This window comes from Podarcis tiliguerta (assembly GCF_965153285.1).
Source record: "Podarcis tiliguerta genome assembly, chromosome: 12".
Classification (NCBI taxonomy): Eukaryota; Metazoa; Chordata; class Lepidosauria; order Squamata; family Lacertidae; genus Podarcis; species Podarcis tiliguerta.
In genome coordinates, this window is record NC_139545.1 from 15,995,208 (window position 1) to 16,008,728 (window position 13,521).

Here is a 13,521-nt window from a genome sequence, read left to right on the forward strand (position 1 = left end):
TTGAATAAAACACCTTTCCAACAGTTCCTCTTATGAAAATACTGTCCATTGGAAAAAAGGATCAAGATTTGTGCAAGTGTGTGTGTGTGTGTGTATTCTTACTGGTGCCTTTCTTGTCAAGAATTGCCCTAGTGGGTCCATTCAGTAGTCTGCCCATTGCAGCGGCTGATCTGTAACACTGGGTGCTTCCATGAAGCGGTTTCTTGTGGGCTTGGTGCTGCTTTGTATGTTCACAGTGTCTGCACAGCATCATCATCAAAATACTGCCTCATTTCCCTCCTCCATTTAAAATTTGGTTTTACCATTTCTGTGGGTTTTTTTTTTCCTTTGCTGGATTTTCCACGGGAACAGTGAATCTAGCTAAAACAGCAAAATAATATGGGGCAGCTTCCCCGCCCCCCATGAGGACAATGACCTATGGATGCTGCACAAAAACTGCATGCGCGAGTAGCATTGAATCCCTAATGGAATCACCCACTGATTTAGACCTGGAAGCATTAAGGGTATTGGAGCTCTGAGTACCTAGACTATATTCCTTTCCTTGCTCATCGTCTGCTTCAAGCAGTTTCAGTTTTAAGACCACCCTGATGGGAGCATCAGTGCATATAACCAATGTACACTCACTGTGACTTCCTCCTCCTTGGAGTTGATTGGTGCTGCAGAGGAACTCATTTGTTCTTCGAATGTTCTGCAAAAATGAAAGGGCAATCAATTAGAGAAGGCATTAGGGTCCCTTCGGACATCTTCTGCATGTGCATGCCAGATTTGTTCTGAGAAATGTGCTCCTGTCTGGTACATCAGACAGGGTCAGGAAACTTGAGGCTTTTGTTATCAGAGCATTTCCATTTTTTAAATAAAGGAAATATCTAAATATTCTAGAAACGTTGAGCAAACTTCTCACCCCCTGCCAACTTCAAATTAAGATACAGCTAAAAACACTAATATAGCTATCCATTAAGTAGTACAGTGGTACCTCGGGTTACATACGCTTCAGGTTACATGCGCTTCAGGTTACAGACTCCGCTAACCCAGAAATAGTGCTTCAGGTTAAGAACAAATATCGTGCTCCGGCAGCACGGCAGCAGCAGGAGGCCCCATTAGCTAAAGTGGTGCTTCAGGTTAAGAAGAGTTCCAGGTTAAGAACAGACCCCTGGAACAAATTAAGTACTTAACCCGAGGTACCACTGTGCTGGAATCAGCTACATGAAAAATAAGATCTCTAGTAGTGTTGATTTAGACAAAAAACATTAGTGCGGATTGGTTTCTGAATGTCTGCTGTAGATTTTCAGTTTCGTTGTTCTGTGTGGGACAGTGGCAATAAAGATTATCATATCGTATTGGGGTTAGAGCCAGATGCAAGGAGGCTAGCGAAATACTCAAGCAAAAAAAAAATACACTCGTGACATTTAGCAGTTTATATTACATACTCCTTAAGCTAACAGGGATAGTCTTAGCTTTATGAATGTCTGTTGCTTAGAACTACTCCTAATAGCTGAAGCTACCTCCTCCATAAAATGGGGGGGGGGCTATTTCAGTGGTAGGTGCAGCATGGCATAGTGGTTAGAGACTAGGACTGTGGAGAATGTGCCAGGTACAGATTTCCCCTTGGCCACGAAGGTCGCTTGGTGACCTGGGGCCAGTCATTCTCTTTCAACCTTCTCTGCATCACATGGTTGTTGTGAGGATAAAATAGGGGAGGGAACCCTGTATGCCACTTGGAGCGCTTTGGGCAAAGGTAAACATATTATTGAGTAATAAATATAGGACATCTGCCTGTTGCATGAGGTCCTGGGTTCACTCTCCAGCTAGAGGACCTTGCTGAACTGCTGCACACCAGAACAGATGGCTTATTGGTCTGTTTCATACGTTCAAAGCCATTTTTTCATGATTTGTAGAAGAAATATACACTTAGCCCATCTTACATTCTCCAGACGTCTTCTCAACATAGACCTTTTCTCTCTACTCACGGAGAGAAACTCTTTTGCCTTGTTAACTACCTGCCTCTGCATCTGGAAAGTTCTGAATATTTATACCCTTCTCCTATGTTTACTTGGAAGGAAGCCTCACTTTGTTTGATGAAACTTACTGCCCAATAAGCGTGTATAGAAGGAGCGTCTCCAGCCCCATCGTTCTGCCCGGACGCTGAGGTCCAGCACTGAGGGCCTTCTGGCGGTTCCCTCCTTGTGAGAAGCAAAACTACAGGGAACTAGGCAGAGGGCCTTCTCGGTAGTGGCACCCATCCTGTGGAACGCCCTCCCATCAGATGTCAAAGAGATAAACAACTACAACCTGACATTTAGAAGACCTCTGAAGGCAGCCCTGTTCAGAGAAGTTTTTAATGTGTGACATTTTAATGTATTTTTAATCTTTGTTGGAAGCTGCCCAGAGTGGCTGGGGAAACCCAGCCAGATGGGCGAGGTACAAATAATAAATTTATTATAATTATTATTATTTATTTGAAATGTCAGCAAGTGATCTTGCTTAGTGTTCTTGCATTTGAGTTGGTATAGCAATGCAGCTAAGAGGCTGAGCAACGAATTGGGAAGTCCTTGCTCTGAAAATCTCCTTGCCCATGAACTCATTTGGTGGGCTTAGGCAAGCCACAGACTTGTCAGTCTGCGACATGTGGATAGTAATACTGACTTGCTTTACAGGGCTGCAGTAAAGATTGCAGCTACGTATTGGACGTGACCTGCTTTGAACACTTGAAAGCACTACACACGTCAATAAATTATTAGTACTACGACTGTTGATGTTACTTGTACAAGCAGAGCCAAATGGCCTCTCTACAACATCATCGATAACTTTTGTATAGAAGAAGAAGAGTTTGGATTTGATATCCCACTTTATCACTACCCGAAGGAGTCTCAAAGTGGCTAACATTCTCCTTTCTCTTCCTCCCCCCCAACAAACACTCTGTGAGGTGAGTGGGGCTGAGAGACTTCAAAGAAGTGTGACTGGCCCAAGGTCACCCAGCAGCTGCATGTGGAGGAGCGGAGACACGAACCCGGTTCCCCAGATTACAAGTCTACCGCTCTTAACCACTACACCACACTAGCATGTTCAAGTGTTGAAAGCACTTCACATTTTGTCTAGTTGCGGTCCTGTAGGATAATGTGTGCATTGTGGCAATATTGTAATACAGAAGGCATGTGGACTGCGTGTCCAAGTGTTTTGCATGTTCCTAGGTAGTATAAAAAGCTTCATTTTAGATCAGGGGTGCCCAAACTTTTTTCAAAGAGGGCCAGATTTGATGAAGTGAAGATGCATGAGGGCCGACCAAAGTTGTTAAGCTTTTTTTAGGATTTTACCCCAGGACATATACTGCCATGGGGGCTGGATTAAATCAACAGACTTTGGACATGCCTGTTTTAGATACATGCCATTGTAGTAACCAGGTAGTAGGCATGAGAGTTCAAGTAATACACAAATTTTAGAATTATTAAATTTCTATCCCGCCCTTCCTCCCAAAGGAGGTCAGGACACAGCAAACATAAATAATATTAAAACAATACGATTTGCAATTAAAATATATATATTTAAAAGAAATAAAAACTAACTACGAAAGCATTTAAAAGCAATTGTGTACCCTCACAGAAGCTAATTTCAAGGTTGCCATGGCCACTGTCTTTCAGCCATCAACCGTCTGAGTGAACAGAGATGTTTTAAAATTCCTCTCCTCCTGAAAGTCAACAGTGCAAACAGGGAACTGCCACCAAGAAGGCCCTGTCACAGATCAACGCCAACTGGGCAGCAGCTTCTCCTGCCAATCATAGGGCCAGAGACAGTTGATAATGAGTGATATGGGAAGCAATATTTCTTTTTTCTTTCTTTAAAGTAGAAAATATATGATCTATTACTGCTGCCATGTTAGATGCTGCCACTAGTCCTTCTTCACTGCAGGGTAAAATATATTTGATGCTGCTCTTTAACTATGTGGCCTCTTCCTAGTGTTCTTCAAAGTACACCCATATACATAATAATATACATATATGTTGATTATTGCTGTATCTTAGTCTGCCGTCCCCCCACCTTTTTAAGGTAGCCACTCACTGTTTTGGAGACTCCATATTTTTCCAGCGTCCTGGCTGAAGATCCCATCCCTTTGAACTTTACAAAGTGAAACTGGAAGCAGAGCCGTCACCAATAGTTGCAGCCAGGTCAGCTCCAGAGCTTGCTGGATGATGCATATAATCTTGTCCACTCCAGTTCTTTTAAATTATTTTTTTGAGTGAATTCACTTAAGCTTCACGTCTCTCTGAAATTAGCCTTCAGTCCTCAAACTTACTTAGGTCTTGACGTATCTGCATAACCCATTGAGACGCTTTGTGAAAATAGCGGCGCCATCGGTGTGCAAAACATCATTGCTCCACTGCAGTGCGTCAGCTCCCTCCTCTCAACCTAGCAGTTCGAAAGCATACCAGCACGGGTAGAAACATAGGTACTGCTGTGGTGAGAAGGTAAATGGCGTCTCCGTGTGCTCTGGTTTCCGTCACAGTGTTCTGTTGTGCCAGAAGCGGTTTAGTCCAGCTGGCCACATAACCTGAAAAAGCTGACTGAGGGCAAACGCTGGTTCCCTCAGCCTGAAAGCAAGATGAGCGCCGCAACCCCATAGTCGCCTTTAACTGGACTTAACAGTCCAGGGGTCCTTTACCTTTTCCCTATCAGCTCCTTATAGCAGACAAATTTGACTTCCTCTCAATGGTGGCGAGGGAATTCAAAGCCCGTTTGACTGGAAAGAACTTGACGTCAGGCCTAGTGATGGAAAAGAAGATACACTAGAAGTATTGGCGGGGGGCTCTGAGGAAGGCCTGAGTGGCTGGGGCCACCCTGCCAGATGGGCAGGGTAAAATTATTATTATTATTATTATTATTATTATTATTATTATTATCGTCTACAGCCAGGTCCCCAGCAGGAGTCACAGGTACTGACACCTGTTCTGGGCCCTTCCTGTCTCTAGGATCCAGACCTGCCTGTGGAGCAGCTGTAGGGGACAGTCAGAAAGCACCCCCATTATTCATTTGCCCCCCAGAATGTTCTAGAGCAATGCTCTCACAGGGCATTGTGGGTAATTACCTTTCTGAGTGGCTTGCAGCCACCTGCTGCCGGTCGCCGTGGCAACCCAGTGACGTCTGAGGGAGCCCATGAAGGACACTTTGCCAGGCAGCCGGAGGCTAATAATAATAATAATAATAATAATAATAATAATAATAAATTATTATCATTTATACCCCGCCCATCTAGCTGGAATTCCCCAGCCAGTCAGGGTAGCTCCCAACAGAATATTAAAAACATGATAAAACATCAAACATTAAAAGCTTCCCTAAACAGGGCTACCTTCAGATGTCTTCTAAAAGCCAGATAGAAAGCTGACTGGGAAGAGAGCCCCTTAGGCAGGGTGGCTACAGGAAATATAGCGAAAAGGAGGGGAGCCTGAAGAACGGAGAGAAGAGAGAGAGAGGTGGCAAGAAACCAGGGGGAATTTCGCCTAAGGACAGGAAGAGTCATGCACTGCAGGTATGGAAGAATAGGGCCCAAAGACTGGCACGGTGCCAGATTTCTTAAATTAACTTGAAATGAGGTGGATTTCTAGTAACTACTGGATATGTTAAAAAAGACCCATGCAGGTCTTTGGAGCATTTCACGGTTCACCTGTCTGAAACTTGAAAATAGGATTCGTTTGTAATTGCCTGGCCTACTTCCTTCAGCAGCTACCGACTGACCGTCTCTTGGTAACATTTAGGGTACAATCTGTAATTGGTAAACTGCGTTTCTGTGTGCTCTGGCTTCTGTCATGGTGTCCCGTTGCGCCAGAAATGTTTAGTCATGTTGGCCACATGACCCGAAAAGCTATCTCTGGACAAACGCTGGCTCCCTTGGCCTGAAAGCGAGATGAGCGCCGCAACCCCATAGTTCCCTTTGACTGGACATAACCGTCCAGGGGTCCTTTACCTACAATCCGTAATTCACAATATCTGTCTACTCAGTAGAAAGGGTATGGATAGTATGAGACGAAAGTGCACATGCTCTGAGGCGTAATTCTGTTACTTCACACTTTCCAGAGCTGATCCCTGATTATTTCTGGTCTGGATCGCACATGCATTTTCACTGTTTAACCACAATGATGTGCAAATGTGAAAGGGCCAGCTAGGCTATGACATCATATTGCATCTTCTCTGAGACTGTGTGTACGCCAGAGTGTTCTGTTGTGCTTTTGTGAACATTTGTCCACACAAGAGCCGCTTCAACTGAAGTCTCTCAATGTCCACACTAGTGGATGGCACTCAGTGGGGAATGTATATGAATGTGTGTTGTTGTCCTGTCCCCTCAGTTAGTAGTAGTAGTAGTAGTAGTAATAATAATAATAATAATAATTTTATTTATACCCCGGCCTCCCCAGCCAAGACCAGGCTCAGGGCGGCTAACAACCAATAATAAAAAGTTGATTAAAATACAATTTAAAAGATTAAGATACAACATTAAAACATTAGGGTGCAATTTCTTCATAGGAGGAGAAAGGAAAAAGAAAGAGGAGAAGGGAATCAAACTGAGTCTAAGCCAAAGGCCAAGTGGAACAACTCTGTCTTACAGGCCCTGCGGAAAGAAATCAGATCCCGCAGGGCCCTGGTCTCAAGAGACAGAGCGTTCCACCAGGCCGGAGCCAGGGTTGAGAAGGCCCTGCCACTGGTTGAGGCTAATCTAACTTCCTTAGGGCCCAGGTCCTCTAGGGTGTTGCTATAAATGGACCTTAAGGTTCTCCGTGGGGCATACCCGTAGGTATGAGGGTCCTGGGCTGTGAAGGGCTTTAAAGGTCAAAACCAGCACCTTAAATCTGACCCTGTACTCCACCGGAAGCCAATGCAGCTGGAAAAGCACTGGGTGAATAGTACTTTCCCCACCCTTCCTGAGTTTCAGAAACTTAAGCATGCATGCAAGTACTTGTTACCTTGTACTTAAATATTTGAAGTTTTCTGCTTGTGCATATACAGGGCTTGCATAAAGCAGTGGGTTTTTTAAAAGTGTTTGTTATAATTTTAATTTTGTAAATCACAGGGTGAATATGGATCACAGCTTCAGATCCATATTCAGATTTCGGATTTCCGGATTTCAGATCCAGCGCAGAAAGGGGGCAAGGTTCTCCTTGCATTGTCCTGCTAATGATTGATTGATAGTTTATCACGTGGTTATATATATACGTAGATAATTTTGTTGCCCTTTATTCATTCATAGTCTCCATTCCCGACCCCCCTCACCTGGGTGTAAGCCCCATTGAATTAAATAAGAAGGACTTCTGAGTGGACATGGTTAAGCAATCCATCAGTTCTGCTGATGGGTTGGGTCCAGTCTTACAGAAGACGGACTGAAATCATGGCAATTAGTTGTGATCTAATATTGTGAAATACATCTATAGTTTGAAAATAAAGTGGTGAAAGTTGCTGTTTGCAACTCCAAAAACAAATTTCTTAGTTCAGATGCAGTAATAAAAAGCTGACCAAATGATAGTTGTATTTAACTTAAATCCTACTGATTTCAGTAGGCCTGCTCTAAAGGATAAGTTAAGTCTGGATCCAACACTATGTGTGTATGGAATTAATACAATACTTACAAATACTTGGGATTCTTTACAGATCTTTGTGTTTTCCAGGTCAACACCCCCTACTTTTACTTCCAGTGTACTTTCTCTTCACTCCTGATACAGTGGTACCTCGGGTTACATACGCTTCAGGTTACATACGCTTCAGGTTACATACGCTTCAGGTTACAGACTCCGCTAACCCAGAAATAGTGCTTCAGGTTAAGAACTTTGCTTCAGGATGAGAACAGAAATTGTGCTCCAGCGGCGTGGCAGCAGCGGGAGACCCCATTAGCTAAAGTAGTGCTTCAGGTTAAGAACAGTTTCAGGTTAAGTACGGACCTCCGCAACGAATTAAGTACTTAACCCGAGGTACCACTGTACTGAAGTCTGGTACAGTATTGATATCCAGTCTGCAGTGCTGCAGTTTTTCATCTGGCACTCCATCCATGTAGGGCTAACAGCTGCCAGAGAGATCTACTCAATGCTGTTCTCCCAGAAAATGCTTCTGAATATTGAACACTTTGCACAAAAAATGGTTTCTGAAATTTAGAAAAGGGGTCTAGCCATTTATCTTCCCTTAATTCAGTATTACTCACTAACAGTGCAACAAAGGACCAGCAGCAAATACTTCCCATCGCTTTAAGCAAACAATTGCAAGTTGAAGATCAAAAGAATAGTTAACACCCCACCCCACCCTGAGTTACTTTCTCGATTGCATTTGAGGTTCACTTATATTATTCTCCCCCAAAGGGGAAATCCTACTAACAGATATTTTTTTCTTCTTCCTGTCTTTTTACTCACCCCCCAAATCCAAGAATCAAAATCATAGAATTGTAGAATTGTAGAGGGGGAAGGGAACCCAAATTATATTTACAGTAGGTGCTGTTGGATTCTTTGGATTTGGGGGTGAGTAGGAATAATAATAATAATAATAATAATAATAATAGTAGTAGTAGTAGTAATAATAATAATAATAATAATAATAATGATGTTTTATTTATATCATGCCCTCCCCAGCTGAAGCCAGGCTCAGAGGAACATAGAAAGCTGCCTTTTACTGCAGCTACTAGCAGTGGCTCTGCAGAGTCTCAGATGGTGGAATAGCATTCCTAGTACTACCTATAGATGCCGGGAGTTGAACCCAAGACCTTCTGCATGTAGCACAGATGCTCTAACACTGGGCTACAGTAGAGAGAATGAAGAATGGAATACAGGCAGACCTTGGAGATTTTGCAGGTTTTGTTCTATTTTATTTTAGAATTATTTTCCTCCCAATACAATGGTACCTCAGTTTAAGAACAGTCCTGCTTATGAACGATTCGGTTTACGAACTCCGCAAAACTGGAAGTAGTGTCCCTGTTTGCAAACTTTACCTCAGTCTACGAACGGAAGCCGAACGGTGGAAGGGCACCGGTGGTGGAAGGCCTCATTAGGGGAAGCGCGCCTCGGTTTAAGAATGGTTTCAGTTTAAGAACAGACTTCCGGAACGGATTAAGTTCATAAACTGAGGTACTACTGTACAAAGTTATAAAAATCCAAATTTATAACCATATACAGAGATTTCTCTGAATCTCAGGACTCCACCCCCCATCCCGTTTTAAACATTTAAAACTGCATCTTTTTCCAAATATTAACTTTTATATTAATCCATATTGTCCATGGCAATTGAAATAAAAATCCTGCCAATGTTTCCATCTGTTTACAGTGGTCTCTTTGATAACTCACGATTTTTTCCCATTCTTTTGTAAAGTTTTTATCCTCTTGGTTCCTGAGTTTTCCAGTCAGCATTGCCATTTCGGCATACTCCATCAGCTTGGTTTGCCATTCTTCTCTGATAGGGACTTTGTCTTCTTTCCATCTCTGGGCTAGTAGCATCTGAACGGATGTTGTTCCATACATAAAACGTCTTTTCTGGTCCGTTGGGATGTCAGTACTTGTAATTCCTAATAAAAAAAGCTTCTGGGTTTTTTTTAACAAAAGTTATTTTAAACTTTTTTTTTCATTTCATTATATATCATCTCCCAGAAAGCTTTTACCATCTTACAGGACCACCACATATGGTAAAAGGAACCTTCTTTTTCTTTACAGTTCCAGCAGGTATTTTTACTTGTCCTATACATTTTTGCCTGCTTAGTAGGAGTAAAATACCACCATTACATCATTTGCAGGTTCTATTCTAAAGGTAAAGGTACCCCTGCCCGTACGGGCCAGTCTTGACAGACTCTAGGGTTGTGCGCCCATCTCACTCAAAGAGGCCAAGGGCCAGCGCTGTCCGAAGACACTTCCGGGTCATGTGGCCAGCATGACATTGCTGCTCTGGCGAGCCAGAGCCGCACACGGAAACGCCGTTTACCTTCCTGCTAGTAAGCGGTCCCTATTTATCTACTTACACCCAGGGGTGCTTTCGAACTGCTAGGCTGGCAGGCGCAGGGACCGAACAGCGGGAGCGCACCCCGCCGCGGGGATTCGAACTGCCGACCTTTCGATCGGCAAGCCCTAGGCACTGAGGCTTTAACCCACAGCGCCACCCGCGTCCCATGGTTCTGTTCTAGACCACTGCAATAAAAGCGAATATCGCAATAAGCAAGTCGCACCATTTTTTCGGTGCATATAAAAGTTACGTTTACACTATACTGTAGTCTGTTAAGCCAGGCACCTCCTGGCTGCGGGGGCAGGAGGGGGAAGAACCTGACTCCAGCATCAGCTGGCTCCAATCCTGTGGTCAGAAGATGGGCGGTAGCAGAGGGGGACTTCCTTCCCCTGGAAGCAGCTAGGCTGCCTGCAGCTCCACCCACGTCCTCGTAAGGAGCAATATCCATGATGTGCAAGAAATCAAAGCTCAATTAAGCGAGGTGTGCCAGTACATACTAAACTCAGAGGTGGTTTTTTTGCACCTTCCGGGGGTGCAACTGGAGGATTATCTTCTACACCAGGGTTTCCCAAACTTTGGTCTCCAGCTGTTTTTGGACTACAACTCCCATCATCCCTGACCACTGGTCCAGCTAGCTAGGGATGATGGGAGTTGTAGTCCAAAAACAGCTGGAGACCCAAGTTTGGGAAACTATGTGACGCTTATAAATTTCCTAGTGACTAAAGACACAAAGCACTAGAACTTCTCTCACCCAGCTTCTACAAACTTTAACCGGCTTTACTAACCCACCATTTACTGTTGCTGTAGATACTATATCTTCACTGGCATGTAGAAAGGAGAGGCGTCTCTTGGATCGTGCTGGGATTTGGAGATGCAGAGAGTTTCTCCTGCTGCTTCATGTGTCTCAGAGCCTGGCATAAAGTAAAAAGCTGACCCTTTCTCAAGCTTTCCGCACGTACTCAATAATTTGGGAGAGACAAGTTGGAGGTTGTTCATCCTGTCCAGCATGAAGTGAAAGGCACCTCCCACCTTGGATGTTTTCTGCTTTGCAATGAGCACCCAGGAAGGGAGATGATATTATTATTGTCATTGTCATTGTCCTTATTTCAATTTATATACCATCCTTTATCCAAGGATCCCATGGTGGTGTACAACATTAAGAATGTAGTTTATACAGCATAATAATAAAAGCATAATAAAAGGTAAAGGGACCCCTGACCATTAGGTCCAGTCATGACCGACTCTGGGGTTGCAGCGCTCATCTTGCTTTATTGGCCGAAGGAGCCAGCGTACAGCTTCCAGGTCATGTGGCCAGCATGACTAAGCCGCTTCTGGCGAACCAGAGCAGTGCATGGAAACACCGTTTAAAGCATAATACGAAGCATAATAATACACAGTGCAGTGGTACCTCTGGTTATGGACGCTTCTGGTTACGAACGCTTCAAGTTATGAGCTCCGCTAACCCGGATGTAGCTGCTCCCGGTGGCGAACTTTGCCCCAGGATGTGAACGGAAACCGCACGCCAGAGGCCCCATTAGCAAAAGCGCGCCTCAGGATAAGAACAGTTTCAGCTTAAGAACGGACCTCCGGAACAAATTAAGTTCATAACCAGAGTTACCACTGTATAATAACGAAATAATTGTAATGACAGTCCCCCCTCACATTTAACGGGGCATAGATTATTTAATGGCCAAAGGTCTGGGTGAGGAGGAATGTTTTCATCTGGTGCCTAAAGACATGTAATGATGGTGCCAGACAAGCCACTCTGGGGAAAGCCTTCCACAGATGGGGAGCCACCCATTCTCGTGTTGTCACCTTCTGAACCTCTTGAGGAGGTGGGGGAGGGACATAGGGAAGGGCCTTGAATGACAACTTCAGTGTCCTGGCCAGTTTGTATGGGGAGAGGCAGCCCTTAAGATAGCGAGCTCACGAGCCATGAAAGGGTTTATAGGTCAGCACCAGCACTTTAAATGGGGCCCAGAAACTAATTGGTACAGTGGTTCTTTGGTTCTCAAACTTAATCCATTCCAGAAGTCTGTTCCAAAACCAAAGTGTTTCAAAACCAAGACGTGCTTTCCCATAGAAAGTCATGCAAAAAAATTAATCCATTCCAGACTTTTAAAAACAACCCCTAAAAGAGGAATTTAACATGAATTTTACTATCTAACGAGGCCATTGATCCATAAAATGAAAGCAATAATCAATGTACTGTACTATAAAAAAAAAGACAGTATTGTAGAGGATAAAAATGAAAATTTATTTATTTTTCTTCCCTGCACTGATGGGGAGCTTTTATCCATTTCCACAGTCACACAATCAATCAGTAGCTGAACTAGGTTCCACACAGTGACAAAAACAAATTAACCAAAAAAGCCTCAAAAACAAAAACAAAAGCACCAAACGGAAGTCTGTTTGACTTGCGAAATGTTCGAAAACCAAAGCACAGCTTCTGATTGGTGCTGGCACTCCAGAAACAATAGCTAACAGCTACATTGGACGTTCGGCTTCTGAAAAACTTTCAAAAACTGGAACACTTCTGGGTTTTCGGCGTTTGGGAACCAAAGTGTTTGAGAACCAAGGTACCACTATATTAAAGTGCTAAGTAACTAGAGACAGGTGGCTGCCAGAAAGGAATTGGTAGTCACTGTCGCCCCCCCCCCAGCCAGTCACGGCCATTTGTGGAGGCTTGCCCTGAACCCCTTTGTCCTCTTCCTCTCCTGCCTTTTGCGGTGAGCAGGACTTGGGGAGCAAAGTGGATAAAAATGACCAGGATGCTTCGTTGCTGCCTCCTGATTCAGCAGTAAAGGTGCAGTCTGGTAGCCCTGTGGCTTTCATCAGTTTGAAAGCTGCCACCTGTCCACTTTCCTGGATTGTTATTCTCTGCCTGGAAGGTTGCATGTTGCAAGAGCCTTGCAGGAGGCATACATGTTAACTGGCTGAACCTGGGTTTAGCTTCTACACCATCAAGTTTCCAGTAAAGGTAACGATAAAGGGACCCCTGACCATTAGATCCAGTCGTGGCCGACTCTGGGGTTGCAGCGCTCATCTCGCTTTATTGGCCGAGGGAGCCGGCATGCAGCTTCCGGGTCATGTGGCCAGCATGACTAAGCTACTTCTGGCGAAGTAGCAGCGCACGGAAACACAGTTTACCTTCCCGCTAGAGCGGTACCTATTTATCTACTTGCACTTTGACATGCTTTCGAACTGCTAGGTTGGCAGGAGCAGGGACTGAGCAACGGGAGCTCACCCCGTCGCGGGGATTCGAACCACCAACCTTCTGATCGGCAAGTCCTAGGCTCTGTGGTTTAACCCACAGTGCCACCCGCGTACCCATGTTTCCAGTAAGCCTCCATAATTGAACTGCTGGGTATGTGGAGTCATCTCACAGGCCTGTTTGCATGACTCAGCTTCAGGTGAAACTTCCCTTGCAGTCCACGTTTGAAGTTTGCCAGGCACCGGGCGCACTTGCAACCAAGTGAAGATGCCCAGGTACCAGAATGGCGCCTGACGTCTCCACCCTCTGGAGGTACATCGTGCCTGGGGACTCTTGGATCTTGACTGTTTTCACACACT

General features: G+C 44.4%; 1 protein-coding gene across 1 annotated transcript in view; it reads right to left on the bottom strand.

The window, feature by feature from the left end:
* Positions 1-4,785, bottom strand: part of LOC310660470 (uncharacterized protein) — a 129,345-nt gene extending 124,560 nt beyond the window's left edge. Inside the window, exons 1-2 of the mRNA XM_083405271.1 lie at positions 4,054-4,785; positions 625-688 (exon numbers count right to left, since the gene is read on the bottom strand). Of these exons, the coding sequence (XP_083261397.1) occupies positions 625-688; positions 4,054-4,070 (81 nt within the window). The 5' untranslated portion in view covers positions 4,071-4,785. The remainder of the gene's footprint in view (positions 1-624; positions 689-4,053) is intronic.
* Between the last annotated feature and the right edge of the window lie 8,736 nt (positions 4,786-13,521).